Raw genomic sequence first — 12,516 nt, 5'->3', positions numbered from 1 at the left:
GTACTTAAAATTAGTAAATCAAATTTTAGATTATGCACTCCCATTGAATTTTAAATATTTGTGGTGAAACTTACTATACAAGATAATCTTACTAGATAGGAGACTAATACAGCAAAATTCTTATAGGTACTGGGATTTACGCTTAACAGTAAATTAAAATTAGTTACAAATGACCCAAAATTTCTTCAGAATATATTAAAGCTGCAATTTGTTTTTTAAGAAATTGGTCTTTCCTGGAGAGTGCTTCTATAAGACAAAGGGTATTCTGTGAGAATAATTTGTATGAGCTATTTCTATAATTTCAGTTCAGTAGTTTCTGGGCAACCAGTGTAAATTACAATGAGTAAAAATACTATTTCAGATAATAAACTTTTTAAAAAATATAAATTCAAATGTTATTTCCTTTCTAGAAGCTACATGTTGGAAAACATAAATACAGAACATTGATTATTACAGAAAGTTCTACTGGACAACACTAAACTGTAGTGTCTTCAGAGGTGACTATAAATTAAAATGTTACTTCCTCTCTAGCTAAAGTTCTATGTTCAATAATAAACTATATCTCTGTATTTCTCTGGTCTGATTCTAGAATTCTCAACTAGCCTTCATTATATTTTTTTAAAAGTGTTTTTTCTCTGATCAAATTTACAAGAAAATTGGTATCAACAAAGCAGAAAATTTCTTTTTGAAATTTTTATCAAATTATTTTTTAAGTATTCTAAATTAATTTAAGAAACGGTATGCATACCAAAAATTATGAAAATAGTATAATCTATATTTGTTTATTCTTCAGAGGTCACATAGAATAGTCTAATGATATTTCAATTCTTATAAAATTGGTCACAATTTTGCATTCAGCTTTAGTTACCTGAAATTATTTTCAACATATTTTACTACCATTTCATATTTCTAACAGCTACAAATTATTTTTCTTGTCATTGTCCCACAATTTATTTAGGTAAATATGTCTGTTCCAAAGTCAGAAACATATTTATTATATTTTCTTCCTTTAGTTTTCATATTTATTTCAAAATATTTTTGTTGTAAAGTGTATTTTTTTATTTGTTTTCTTTTAAAAAATTGAAAAATTATTGTTCCAGCATCAACTATTAAATAATACTTACAGTGCTGGCTTTTAATGCCATTGACATGTAATTTATTATTTATCTTCTAAATTTCACTTAATTCTTGGATCAGTAAACCTCTATACTAATTTTTCTTTTTTTTTTTTTGAGGCAAAAGTCTCATAACATAATATTAAATATTTGAAACTGTAAACTTCAGTGGCATTTAATATATTCACAACATTGTACAACTATCATCCCATCTAATTCCAATATATTTTCATCACTCTAAAAGAACATACCCTACTTATGAAGCAGTCTCTCCCTTTCTTCAACCCACTATTCCATAGTAATGACTAATCTGCTCTCTTTGTGGATGTACTTTTATGAATATTTCATAGATGTGAAATCATACAAGTGACCTTTTGTGACTTTTTTAATTTAGCATAATAGTTTCAAGATTTCTTCACGTTGCAGTATGTAGAAGAAATTTATTTCTTTTAATGGTGGAATAATATTCCAGTGTGTATATACAACACATTTGGGTATCTATTAATCCATTGAGGGATTTGGGGATTGTGTCCACCTTTTGGCTATTGTGACTATAGATGTCATACACATTTGTATATGAGTTTTTGTTTGAATATGTTTTGAATTCTTTTGGATATATATCTTGCAGTCAAATTGCTGAGTGACAGATAATTCTAGGTTTCACTTTTTGAGGAGCCAACAACCTGTTTCTCAGTATCTAAACCATTTTATATTCACATCAGCAATATACAAGGGTTCTAATGCTGAAGAAAAGTGGAAAGAGTGGGGATCTTGTTTTGCTCCCGGTCTTAAGAGGAAAACTTTTCACCATCAGGTATAATCTAAACTAAGGGTTTTTCATAAATATTCTTTATTATGTTTAATAGATTGCTTTACAATCTCGTTTTATGAAAGGTGTGGGCTTGTGTCACATGTTCTCCTCACCAACTGAGATGTTCACATAGGTTTTCCCTTTTATTTTACTAATAAAGGTTATTACGTTAACTAATTTTTGTATGCTAAATCACTCTTACATTTCTAGGGTAAATCTCACTGGTCATGCATGATGTATAATTCTATTAAATGCATTGCTGAACTCAGGTTGCTAGGATTTTGTTGAGGATTTTGTCATAGTTTTTTGTTTGTTTTGTTTTGTTGCCCAGGCTGAGGTACAGTGGCATAATCTAGTCCACCGTAAACTTGACCTCCTGGGATCAAGCAACCCTCCAACCTCAGCCTCTGGAGTAGGTAAGACTACTGGCATGTGCCACCACATCTGGCTGATTTTTTCACTGTTGTTACTTGTTTGTAGAAATGGAGTTTGACTATATTGCCTAGACTTGTTTCAAACTTCTGGTCTCCAATGATCCTCTGCCTTGGCATCCCAGAGTACTTGGATTACAGGTGTAAGCTACTGTGCCTGGCCTGTCATGTATATTCTTGTATAGTCTATAGTTTGCTTGTGATGCCTTTGTCTGGTTTCATTATCAGGTTACTACTGGGCTCATAGGATGACTTAGAAAATATTCCCCTCTCCTATTTTTTTGGAAGAGTTTAAGAAGGACTGATGTTCTTTCAATGTTTTGGTAGAATTTACCAGTGAAGCCATCTGGTCCTGAGATTTTTTTTGTTGGGCAAGTTTTTGATTATTGATTAAATCACTTTATTTGTCATAGGTCTCTTCAGGATTTCTACTTCTTCCTGAAACACTTTTAGTAGTTTATGTGTTTTTAGGAATTAGTCCCTTTCATCTTCATTATTTAATTTGTTGGTATACATTTGTTCCTAGAATCCACTTATAAGTCTTTATTTCTGCAGAATCTGTTGTAATGTCCCCAGTTTTATATTATTTTAGTTAATTTGTAATTGAGTCTTCTTTTTATTTTTGGTTAGTTTAGCTAAAGGTTTGTGAATTCTGTTGCTGTTTTCAAAGAAACAACTTTTGTTTTAATTGATTATATGTACTGTTTTTCTATTCCCTGTTTCATTTATTTCTACTTTAACCTTTATTTCCTTCCTTTTGCTAACTTTGGGTTAGCATACTCCTCTTCTTCTCCTTCCTTAAGGTATAAAGTTACGTTACTGGATTTGAAATCATCTTTTTAAATGTAAGCATTTATAGTGGTAAATTTCCCACTGAGTACTACTTTTGCTGCATTTTGTAAATTTAAATACATTGCGTTTCCATTTTCAGTCACCAAGGTGTTTTCTAATTTTCCCTGTGATTACTGCTTTGACCTATTGGTTTGTAAAACATGACTCGTTTAGTTTCCATATATATAGGAAATTTCCAGGTTTTCTTCTGTTAATGATTTCTAGTTTCATTCTATTGGGTCAGAAAAGATACCATGTAGAATTTTGATCTTTTTAGTTTCATTGAGATTTACTTTGTGTCATAATATATAATCTATCCTGAAGAATGTTCCATGTGCACATGAGAAGGATGTGTTTTCTGCTGTTGCTAAGTGGAGCATACTATATAAACTGATTAGGTCTAGTTCTAGTTAGTTCATGTTATTCAAGTCTATTGATTTATTGATCTTCTATTTCATTCTTTTATCCATTATTGAAAGTGGGACATTAAATTCTCACTGTCTTGTTGTAGAACTGTCTATTTTTCCCTTCTATTCTGTTAGTTTACATGTCATGTTTTGAGGTTATATTGTTAGGTGTGTTATATTTAGAGTTTATATATCTTCTTGGTGGAATATATCTTCTTGCTACACTTTTATCAGTGTGGCAAGTCTTCTTTGTCTTCTGTAACAGGCTTTGATTAAAGCCTATTTTGTGTGACATTGGTATAATGACCCCAGCTCTCTTTTGCTTATTATTTGCATGGAATATGGCTTTTCATCTTTCTACTTTTAACCTACTTATGTCTTTGTATCTCAGATGAGACTCAGAATATAGTTGGATTATCTATTTTTATCCATTCCACTGTGCTCTACCTTTCAATTGGATAGTTTAATCCATTTATATATGAAGTAATTGGTGATAAGGGTTTATTTTTGCCATTTTGCTATTCATTTTCTATATTATTTATATATTTTCTTATTCCTCAACTCCTCCATAACTGCCTTCTTTTGTAACTAGTTGATTTTTTTCCTGTATATTGTTTAATTTCCCTCTTCTTTGTTTTCCTGTATTTTTAAAAATAGAATCTTAGTGGTTAACCTGAAGATTACAATTAATATCTTAACTCTATAAAAATTGAACTAAAATCAATGTAGCTTTAATAGTATATCTATCTATTTATATATAAAGAACTCTGTTCCTTTACATCTCTGTCCCTCCTCTTGTAGTGTCATTTTCACCAATTACATAGTTATCTATTTTGTGTTCATTAGCAGAAATTTATAATCATGTATTTAATTATAAATAAGAATAAGAATTACAAAACAAAAATATAATTATACTGGATTTTACATTTACTTTTGTAGTTACCTTTATTATATTTTATTATTTTATCATATGGCTGCAAGTTACTCTCTAGTGTTCTTTCATTTCAGCCTAAAAGGCTACTTACATGATTTCTTATAGAACCAGTCTGCTAGTGACATTTGTTTATCTGACAATGTCTTAATTTCTCCTTTATTTTTGAAGGATACTTTGGTGAATTTAGAATTCTTTATTGACAGTTTTTTTTTCTCCCTCTGGCATTTAAATATGTCACCCCACTGTGTTCTGACTTCCATAGTTCCTAATGAAAAGTGTACTGTCAATCTTACTGAGGGCCCTGAGTACATGACAAGTTGCTTACCTTGTGCTGTTTTCAAGATTCTCTTTGTCCCAGGCATTTGACAAGTTGACTAAAATGTATATAGGTATGGATCTTTTGGACTTGATTATATCTGAAGTTCATTGAGTTTAAAAGATGCATAGATTTAAGTTTTTCATCAAGTTAGAAGTTTTTCAACCAGTGTTTCTTTAAATATTTTTTTGTCTTCTTTCCCTTTCTTATCACACTTTTTGACTGCTATCATGCTTGATATTAACTGCTATTAAGCCCTTGGGTTTATTATGCACTTTTCATTTTTCTTTGTTCTCTTGTCTTTCTTGTTTCTTAGACAAGATAATCTCTATTAACATACCATCAAGTGCACTGACTAGTCTGACTGCACAAAGCTGCTACCGAACCCTTCTAGTGAACTATCAAATTTCAGTTATTTTTCAGCTCCAGAATTTATTTATTTATTTTTTATTTTTTTGAAAGACAGAGTCTAACTCTGTCACACAGACCGGAGTTCAGTGGCACCATCTTTCCTCTCTGCAACCTCCATGTCCTGGGTTTAAGCAATTCTGCTACCTCAGCTTTCTGAATAGCTGGGACTACAGGTACATGCCACGATGCTCGGCTAATTTTTATATAGTTTTTAGTAAAGATGGGGTTTCACCATATTGGCCACGCTGGTCTTGAACCCCTGACCTCGTGATCCACCCACCTCAGCCTCCCAAAGTGCTGGAATTACAAGTGTGAGCTATCATGCCCAGCCTAGAATTTCTATTTGGTTAATTTTTAGAATTTCTCTTATTGATACATTGTATTTGTTGAAACATCACTTTTCTGCTTTTAGTTATTTGTTCATGGTTTCCTTTATCTCTTTGAAGATATTTAAGACAATTGATTTAGGACCTTTGTCCAATAAGTATGAATTTTGGGTTCCCTTGAGAACAATTTATGTTAATTTACCCTTTCTCACTGTGAATGAGCCAAACCTTCTTTTCTTTTCATTCTTCATATTTATTTTTTGAAAAATGGACATTTTGAATATTTTAATGTGAAATAAAAAACAGGTTATGTTCCATTCCCTCTACTGGATTTTCTTTTTCTGTCTGTAGTGGGTTATTGTTTGTTTAGTAAATCTTCTAAACACTCTTTCATAATGCCTGTATTCTTTGTCATGTGTTATCACTGAAGCTATTTCCTTAGGTTATTGGTGAGCTAGTGTTTTGTCTGAATTCACTTAAATGGCTGGCAACAAAAGAAAGAAACAAGAAAAACAATACTCGTCCAATTTTAGCAGATTTGGTCTGTGTTAGGGTAATCCTTCCAGGTACATTCAGGTTGTTTACAACCCTGACTCTGCCATGGATTTTTGCTGTGCAGATCCTAAAGGTCAGCCAGAAGTAAGATCAGGATCTTCTCAGGTCTTTTTTGAACATTTTTCCAGCCCTCTGTGTTCTTTCATATCTCCAGTATATTGAGAGATCTTCCTTCATTTATCTATCACTTTTTCCAAAAAATTTTTTCACAGGAATTTTGATCTGGTTAATCCTTGTCACAGCTGCTATCTATAGCCTCAGCCTTCTATGACAAGTATATGCCTTTAAATGCTTTTAGCAAACACTGCCTGTAAGTAGTCTCAGCCTTATGATTGCTCCAAATCAAGAAAATAAAGGCAAGTCCTTATGCTAGTCTCTCAGGGATCTATCAAACACAATTATTTGAGAATGATGTTCCTATTATTCCCTCTGGCACTAGGAATCTCAACCACAGGTGTGCACTGCTCTCTTCATATCTGCCACCAATCTGAAAGCTGGAGATTGCTGAGCAGGTAAATTGCAATGCCACAGTACTCTCTTAATGCAATGCAACAGCTTCCTTCTTCATTAAATTTTCCCTTGGTGGTTATTAATTTTTTACTGGATTTCAAATTTCTGCAAAAGTTGATTCAGACCAATTTTTTTTTTTTTTTTTTGGAAATTTTATAGTTGTTTTTGTGGAGGGATGCTGCTCTGGAGATCCCTATTTTGCCATTATTAGTGATGTCCTAATTCTCATATTTTAAAAAATGTATTTTAATATCTAAAGTGAAAAATCTTGCATTCAATTTTCTATTTCTTTTGAAGTTACACTGGATTATAGCAGATTATTAAAATTATGACATTAAAAATAAAATAGTTTTAAAAGTATGAAAGTTTCTTACCATTCTTCAAAAGAAGTTTCAAACTGTCAAAACAAAAGATCTCAATAAAAATCAAATATTAAACATATTAAGAAACAGTGAATAGATTTCACTTAAACTTGTCAATTCTCTACATATCTCAACTTCACTATATTTTTGTTTACTTATACTCTCTGTTTGTAAACCAAAAATAAAATTATCAGCCCCCCAACTGACTAAGTCTCCCAATTCCTGGCCAAGGAGACCCAAAAGAAACCTAAAAAACTAGGTAAGAACATGATGGGAAAGGGAATCAGATATGCTTCATTATAACCTACTCCCTTTGTAATCCAGATACAACTGACCAGCATTAAAATTAAAACAGAAATCTTAAGATGAACAAAAAAGATTTTTTGTAACAATAAGATACCAAATTCCCACCTGATTCTGATATAGCAACACATGACAGATAAAAGGCCTTAAAATAAATAAAAGTATTTCACTCCAAAACATATTTATTTGACATATTCTGAAATGTTTCTGCAAAGCCATCTCTTATGGCAGAAATTTGCATTCTATAGAGAGAATCTCTTTGCCTTACTAGGTTCTTTTTAGTGAGTCTGACACCTTTTAAGGTCTGATAAGAGACATTCACCATCTATTCTCTGTGAAGCCTGCTACCTGGAGGCTTCATCTACATGACAAGAACTTTGGCTTTTTAAAAAAATTCTGAATTCAAAAATTTAGGCAAGTCTTATATCTTTCAACAAATTACCAATCAGGAAACCTGCACTGGCCTATGACCTAGAAGACTGCATTTCGAGATGTCCCACTGTTCCAGGACTAACCAACGTATAACTTGCACATACTGATTTATGTCTTTCCCTGTAACTTCTGCCTCCCTGAAATGTATAAAATCAAGCTGTAACCAAACCACCTTGGGCACATGTTCTTGGGACCTTCTGAGGCTGTCATGGACCACGGTTCCTAACCTTGGCAAAATAAACCTCTAAATTGATTAAGATCTGTCTCACAAACTTACTGGTTTACAGTTGTTTCCCAAGAAGTATATAATTCTCCTATCTATTCACATTGTTTTATTCTTAACCCCACCTAATTGTTCTGGCATTTGTCTCTGTGATTCTAAATCTTACACATTCATCAAGGGATACTTCAAATGCTATTTATTCCCAAAAGACTTTTCTAACAATCAGAAGTACATGACATCTACTGAATTTTAATGTTATCAATGAGTGGTGAATACAAAATTATATGTGAGTTCACATACTTAGTTTTCCATAATATTATGTCTTTTCTGGATTATAAAGTCATTAGCAGGGAATATTTCCTACAGATATATTCTAAGAGTATCTTAGGCTGTAAAAGTCATAAATTATCAAAAATGCAAAACCAGAATGTTACAGGTTTTACAGATCATCTCTAATTCAAGGTTTTTATGTGGCATATATGATTACTTCTCTCTAGTTCCCTTATCCTACCAGAATCTGAACAAAAAAAAATTTACGATATATATATATATGTGTGTATATACAAACACGCATTCACATACATACATACATACAGTCATGTGTCACTTAGTGACAGTGATGCATTCTCAGAAATGCATTGCTAAGCAATTCTGTCATTGTACAAACATCACAGAGTCTATTTATACAAACCTCAGTGGCATAGCCAACTACATACTTAGGGTATATGGTCTAGCCTATTGCTCCTAGGCCACAAACCTGCACAGTGTGTTACCATACTGAATACTGTAGACAACTATAGCACAATGTATTTGTGTATCTAAACATATTGAAACATAGAAAATGTACAGTAAAAATAAAATATTATAATCTCATAAGACCACTGTTTATGCAGCAAATTATTATATTAATTTCCTCATTGTCCCCATTGCCTCATACAAAGTCCCTTCCTCTGAACTGGTTGTGGGATTTGCTGTACTACTGGAATTTTCTTGTGCTGATAGTATAACAGATTCAATGAAATCTAAAAAACAATAAAAAAAGACTAAATTCATATACTTAATAAAAAACTGATTAATGCAATTATGTTTAAAATCCCAATAGATTTCTTCACATAATATGACAAGCTTATTCTAAAATTTATATGGAAGAGCAGTGTATCAAGAATACCCGATGAACTCTAAAAAGGTAAAAAGAACTACTATCAGATACCAGAACATATTATGGCTGATGTAAATGAGTGAAACTAGCTATTGACATAGGAAGGTAAAATTGACCAGGGGAATGGAAGGGGCCAGAAATAGGTAAGATCATATATGAAACTTTGATGTATGATGGATATGGTATGGTTGATTTGTAGGAAATTACTAGATTTGAAATAAAATCATTGTGAAGAAAACTAATTTTCCTTATTTAAAAAATTAAAATTAGCTATCTATTCCATTCATATGCAAAAAAAAAAAAATCAGTTTCACATTGTTGAACAAATCTCCAAGGAGAAGCTAAAATTTTAGAAGCTATAAGATAAAACTGTTGTGTGATTGTTGTATGGACATTTTTTTTAAGAAGACACAATTCACTTAAGAGCCAAAAAAAATTACATTTAAATTAATAAAGTGAAAGGACAACTCATAAACTGAGATAAATTGTTTACAACACACACAGCTTTCTAAAGGTAACAAGTTCCTACAAGTCAATAAGAAAACACAAGTAAACCCAAAAGAAAATGTCAAAAGATAAAATGGCATTTTGCAGAGAAGAGAATACAAATTCAGTGAACATGTTAATGGATTCTAAACTAATTAATAGTCAGGAAAATGCTATTCCTTGATTTTGGAAACTGGCACTCACAATCCTGCATAATGCAGAAACCTACATGATGTTGATTTATATGACAGTTATAAGAAGCCATTTGAAGTTGAAGTATCACAAGAGAGTCAGGGGAAAATTGGTTAAGAAGCACTTCAATGAATTGTGATATAATTATCCAAAACTTTTGAAATCCTCAACAAGTGAGTAATAATTAATATTCTCAGTTTGATCTTTATAGCTCAACAGAAAAGCATTTATTTTATAAAGATAAAAAATATTATTCCAAATTTTTGAAGCAGAGTGGAATTTCATATGAAAAACTGTTTTAAGGTAATATACCAAAACATTGCCTTAGCAATATTGTTTAGAAGTAAGTAACAAAGAAAAAATTTAAAAATTATTTTAATCAGTCTTTGATCTGATGTGTGGAGGCAAAATTTCAGGTACCTAGCATTTAAATGCTATTTATTCAGGATACTGAAATGGCTAACATAGAGAAGGCCTATAATTCCAGAGAAACAGTCAAAGCTTTACATTTATAAGTATTTATCTACACTTGATATTTGGTATAAATGTATGAAATATCTGAAATATTTGGACAAATTTTAGAAGTCTCTCAAAGTCACATTAAATCACTATTTTAAATAAAATTCCCAATTATAAGTAAGCTTAGAGTTTCACCTGTCATAAATATTTGTGGTATGTAGATATTTTGATTAAAATATCTAATATAATCAATTATATCAAACTAACCACAAGATCCCAAACAACTTTTATTTCTGATTTTATCAAAATAGCAAAGGAAAACAAAGATGGAGGGGAACTAAAACTGCCTGATTGGATGTAGCTTAAAATATTACTACATTATAGGGGAAATGAAACACTTCATGTAGTTATAGCCCTAAGCCACATTGCCCACAAACTTTGTCATGATAAATCTAACATTTTCATTGACCTTTTTTATTCAACTCTATATTTTATTGGAAATTATTACCAAATATTTAAATACTTAAATGCTATCGTTGAGACAAAAAGTATTCACAAAACCTTCCATTTTCCACTGTAAAAATAAGAAAATAACCTTATGTTAGAAATATTTTTTTAAAATGAACAATAACAAGTGCTAGTAAGGATGTGAAGAAATTAGAAACTATTTATATTGCAGGTGGGAATTTAAAATAGTTGGGCTATGGAAAATGATTTGATGGTTTCTCAGTAAGCTAAATATAGAATCATATTACACAGTAGTTCCACTCCTAGGTAGATACTCAAAAAAACTGAAAACAGGTACTTAAATCCTTGTGTTTTATAATATATAATGCATGTAAGTTCATAGTAGCCCTATGTACTATAGACAAAGGTGGAAACAACCCAAATGACTATCAACTGATGGACAGATACCAATTGTAGTATGTACACACAATAGAACATTATTCAGCTATAAAAAGTAGTGATACAGACTACAATGTGAATGGACCGCCAGCATTATGTCAAGTGAAAAAAACATAGGTCACATATGTATGATTTTATTTATACCAAATATCAAGTATAGATATAGCTATCAAAATTGAAAACGAAAAGGGAAAATTATCTCTATTTGCAGATGACATGATCCTATAAGCAGAAAACCTCAACAATGCTACACAAAAAAAACTATTATAAAGAATAAATGAATTCAGTAAAGTTGCAAGATAAAAAAATCAATGTATAAAAATTAGTAGCACTTTTACATTTGAATAATGATCTAGCTGAAGATGAAATTAATAATCCCATTTATAATAGCATAAAATACCTAGGAATAAATCTAATCAAATAGCTGAAAGATTTGCACACTGAAACTATAAAACATTAGTGAAAGAAATTGAGCATGATTCAAATAAACGAATAAATAGGCATTCACAAATGGGAAGAATTAATATTGCTAAAATAATCATAGTACTCCAAGCAATATATAGATTTAATGCCATCCCTATCAAAATTCCAATGACTATTTTCACCGAAATATTTTAAAAATCTAAAATTAGTATGGAATAATAAAAAACATCAAAAGTCTAAAACAATAGTAAGTAAAAAAAAGCAATGTTGGAGGCATCATACTTCCTGATTTAAAATTATATTACAAAGGTATTTTAATCAAAACAGTATGGTCCTGGCATAAAAACAAAAGCACAGACCAATGGAATAGAATAGAGAGTTCAGAAATGAGTTAAAACAGATGGGCAACTAATTTTTGACAAGGACATCAAAAGGACACAATGAGGAAAGAACAGTCTCTTTAATGAATGATGCAGGGAAAACTGAATTTCTATTAGCAAAGGGATGAAATTAGACCTTATCTTAAACAATACACAAAAACCAATTCAAAATGGATAAAAAAAAAAAAAAAACAAAAAAAAAACAAAAAGCTAAATTTAAGATCAGAAGCCATAAAACTTCTAGAAGAGAACACAGAGGAAAAGCTCCTTAACATTGGTTTTGACAACGACTTTTGGGAATCACACCAAAAGCTCAGACTATAAAGACAAAAATATAGAAATGGAACTGGATCAAACCAAAAAACAATAATAATAACAACAAAATGAAAAGGCCAGCTACATACTGGGAAAAAACTAATTGCACACCACATATTTGATAAGGAGTTAATATGCAAAATGTAAAAAGATCTTTTAAAACTCATTAGCAAAAACCAAATAACCTGATTTAAAAATGGACAAAGGACATGAAGACATGTATCTTCAA

General features: G+C 31.0%; 1 protein-coding gene across 4 annotated transcripts in view; it reads right to left on the bottom strand.

Annotated features, from left to right (window-relative positions):
• Window positions 1–12,516, bottom strand: part of CCDC178 (coiled-coil domain containing 178) — a 538,381-nt gene that overhangs the window by 380,442 nt on the left and 145,423 nt on the right. For all 4 annotated transcript variants that reach the window (XM_074383637.1, XM_074383636.1, XM_039463712.2 and 1 more), the window contains one exon: window positions 7,022–7,044. In XM_074383637.1, coding sequence (XP_074239738.1) covers window positions 7,022–7,044 — 23 coding nt within the window. The remainder of the gene's footprint in view (window positions 1–7,021; window positions 7,045–12,516) is intronic.

Source organism: Saimiri boliviensis, chromosome 13, assembly GCF_048565385.1.
Source record: "Saimiri boliviensis isolate mSaiBol1 chromosome 13, mSaiBol1.pri, whole genome shotgun sequence".
Classification (NCBI taxonomy): Eukaryota; Metazoa; Chordata; class Mammalia; order Primates; family Cebidae; genus Saimiri; species Saimiri boliviensis.
Note: the sequence above shows the minus strand (reverse complement) of the source record. Positions and strands in the feature narration are given on the sequence as shown.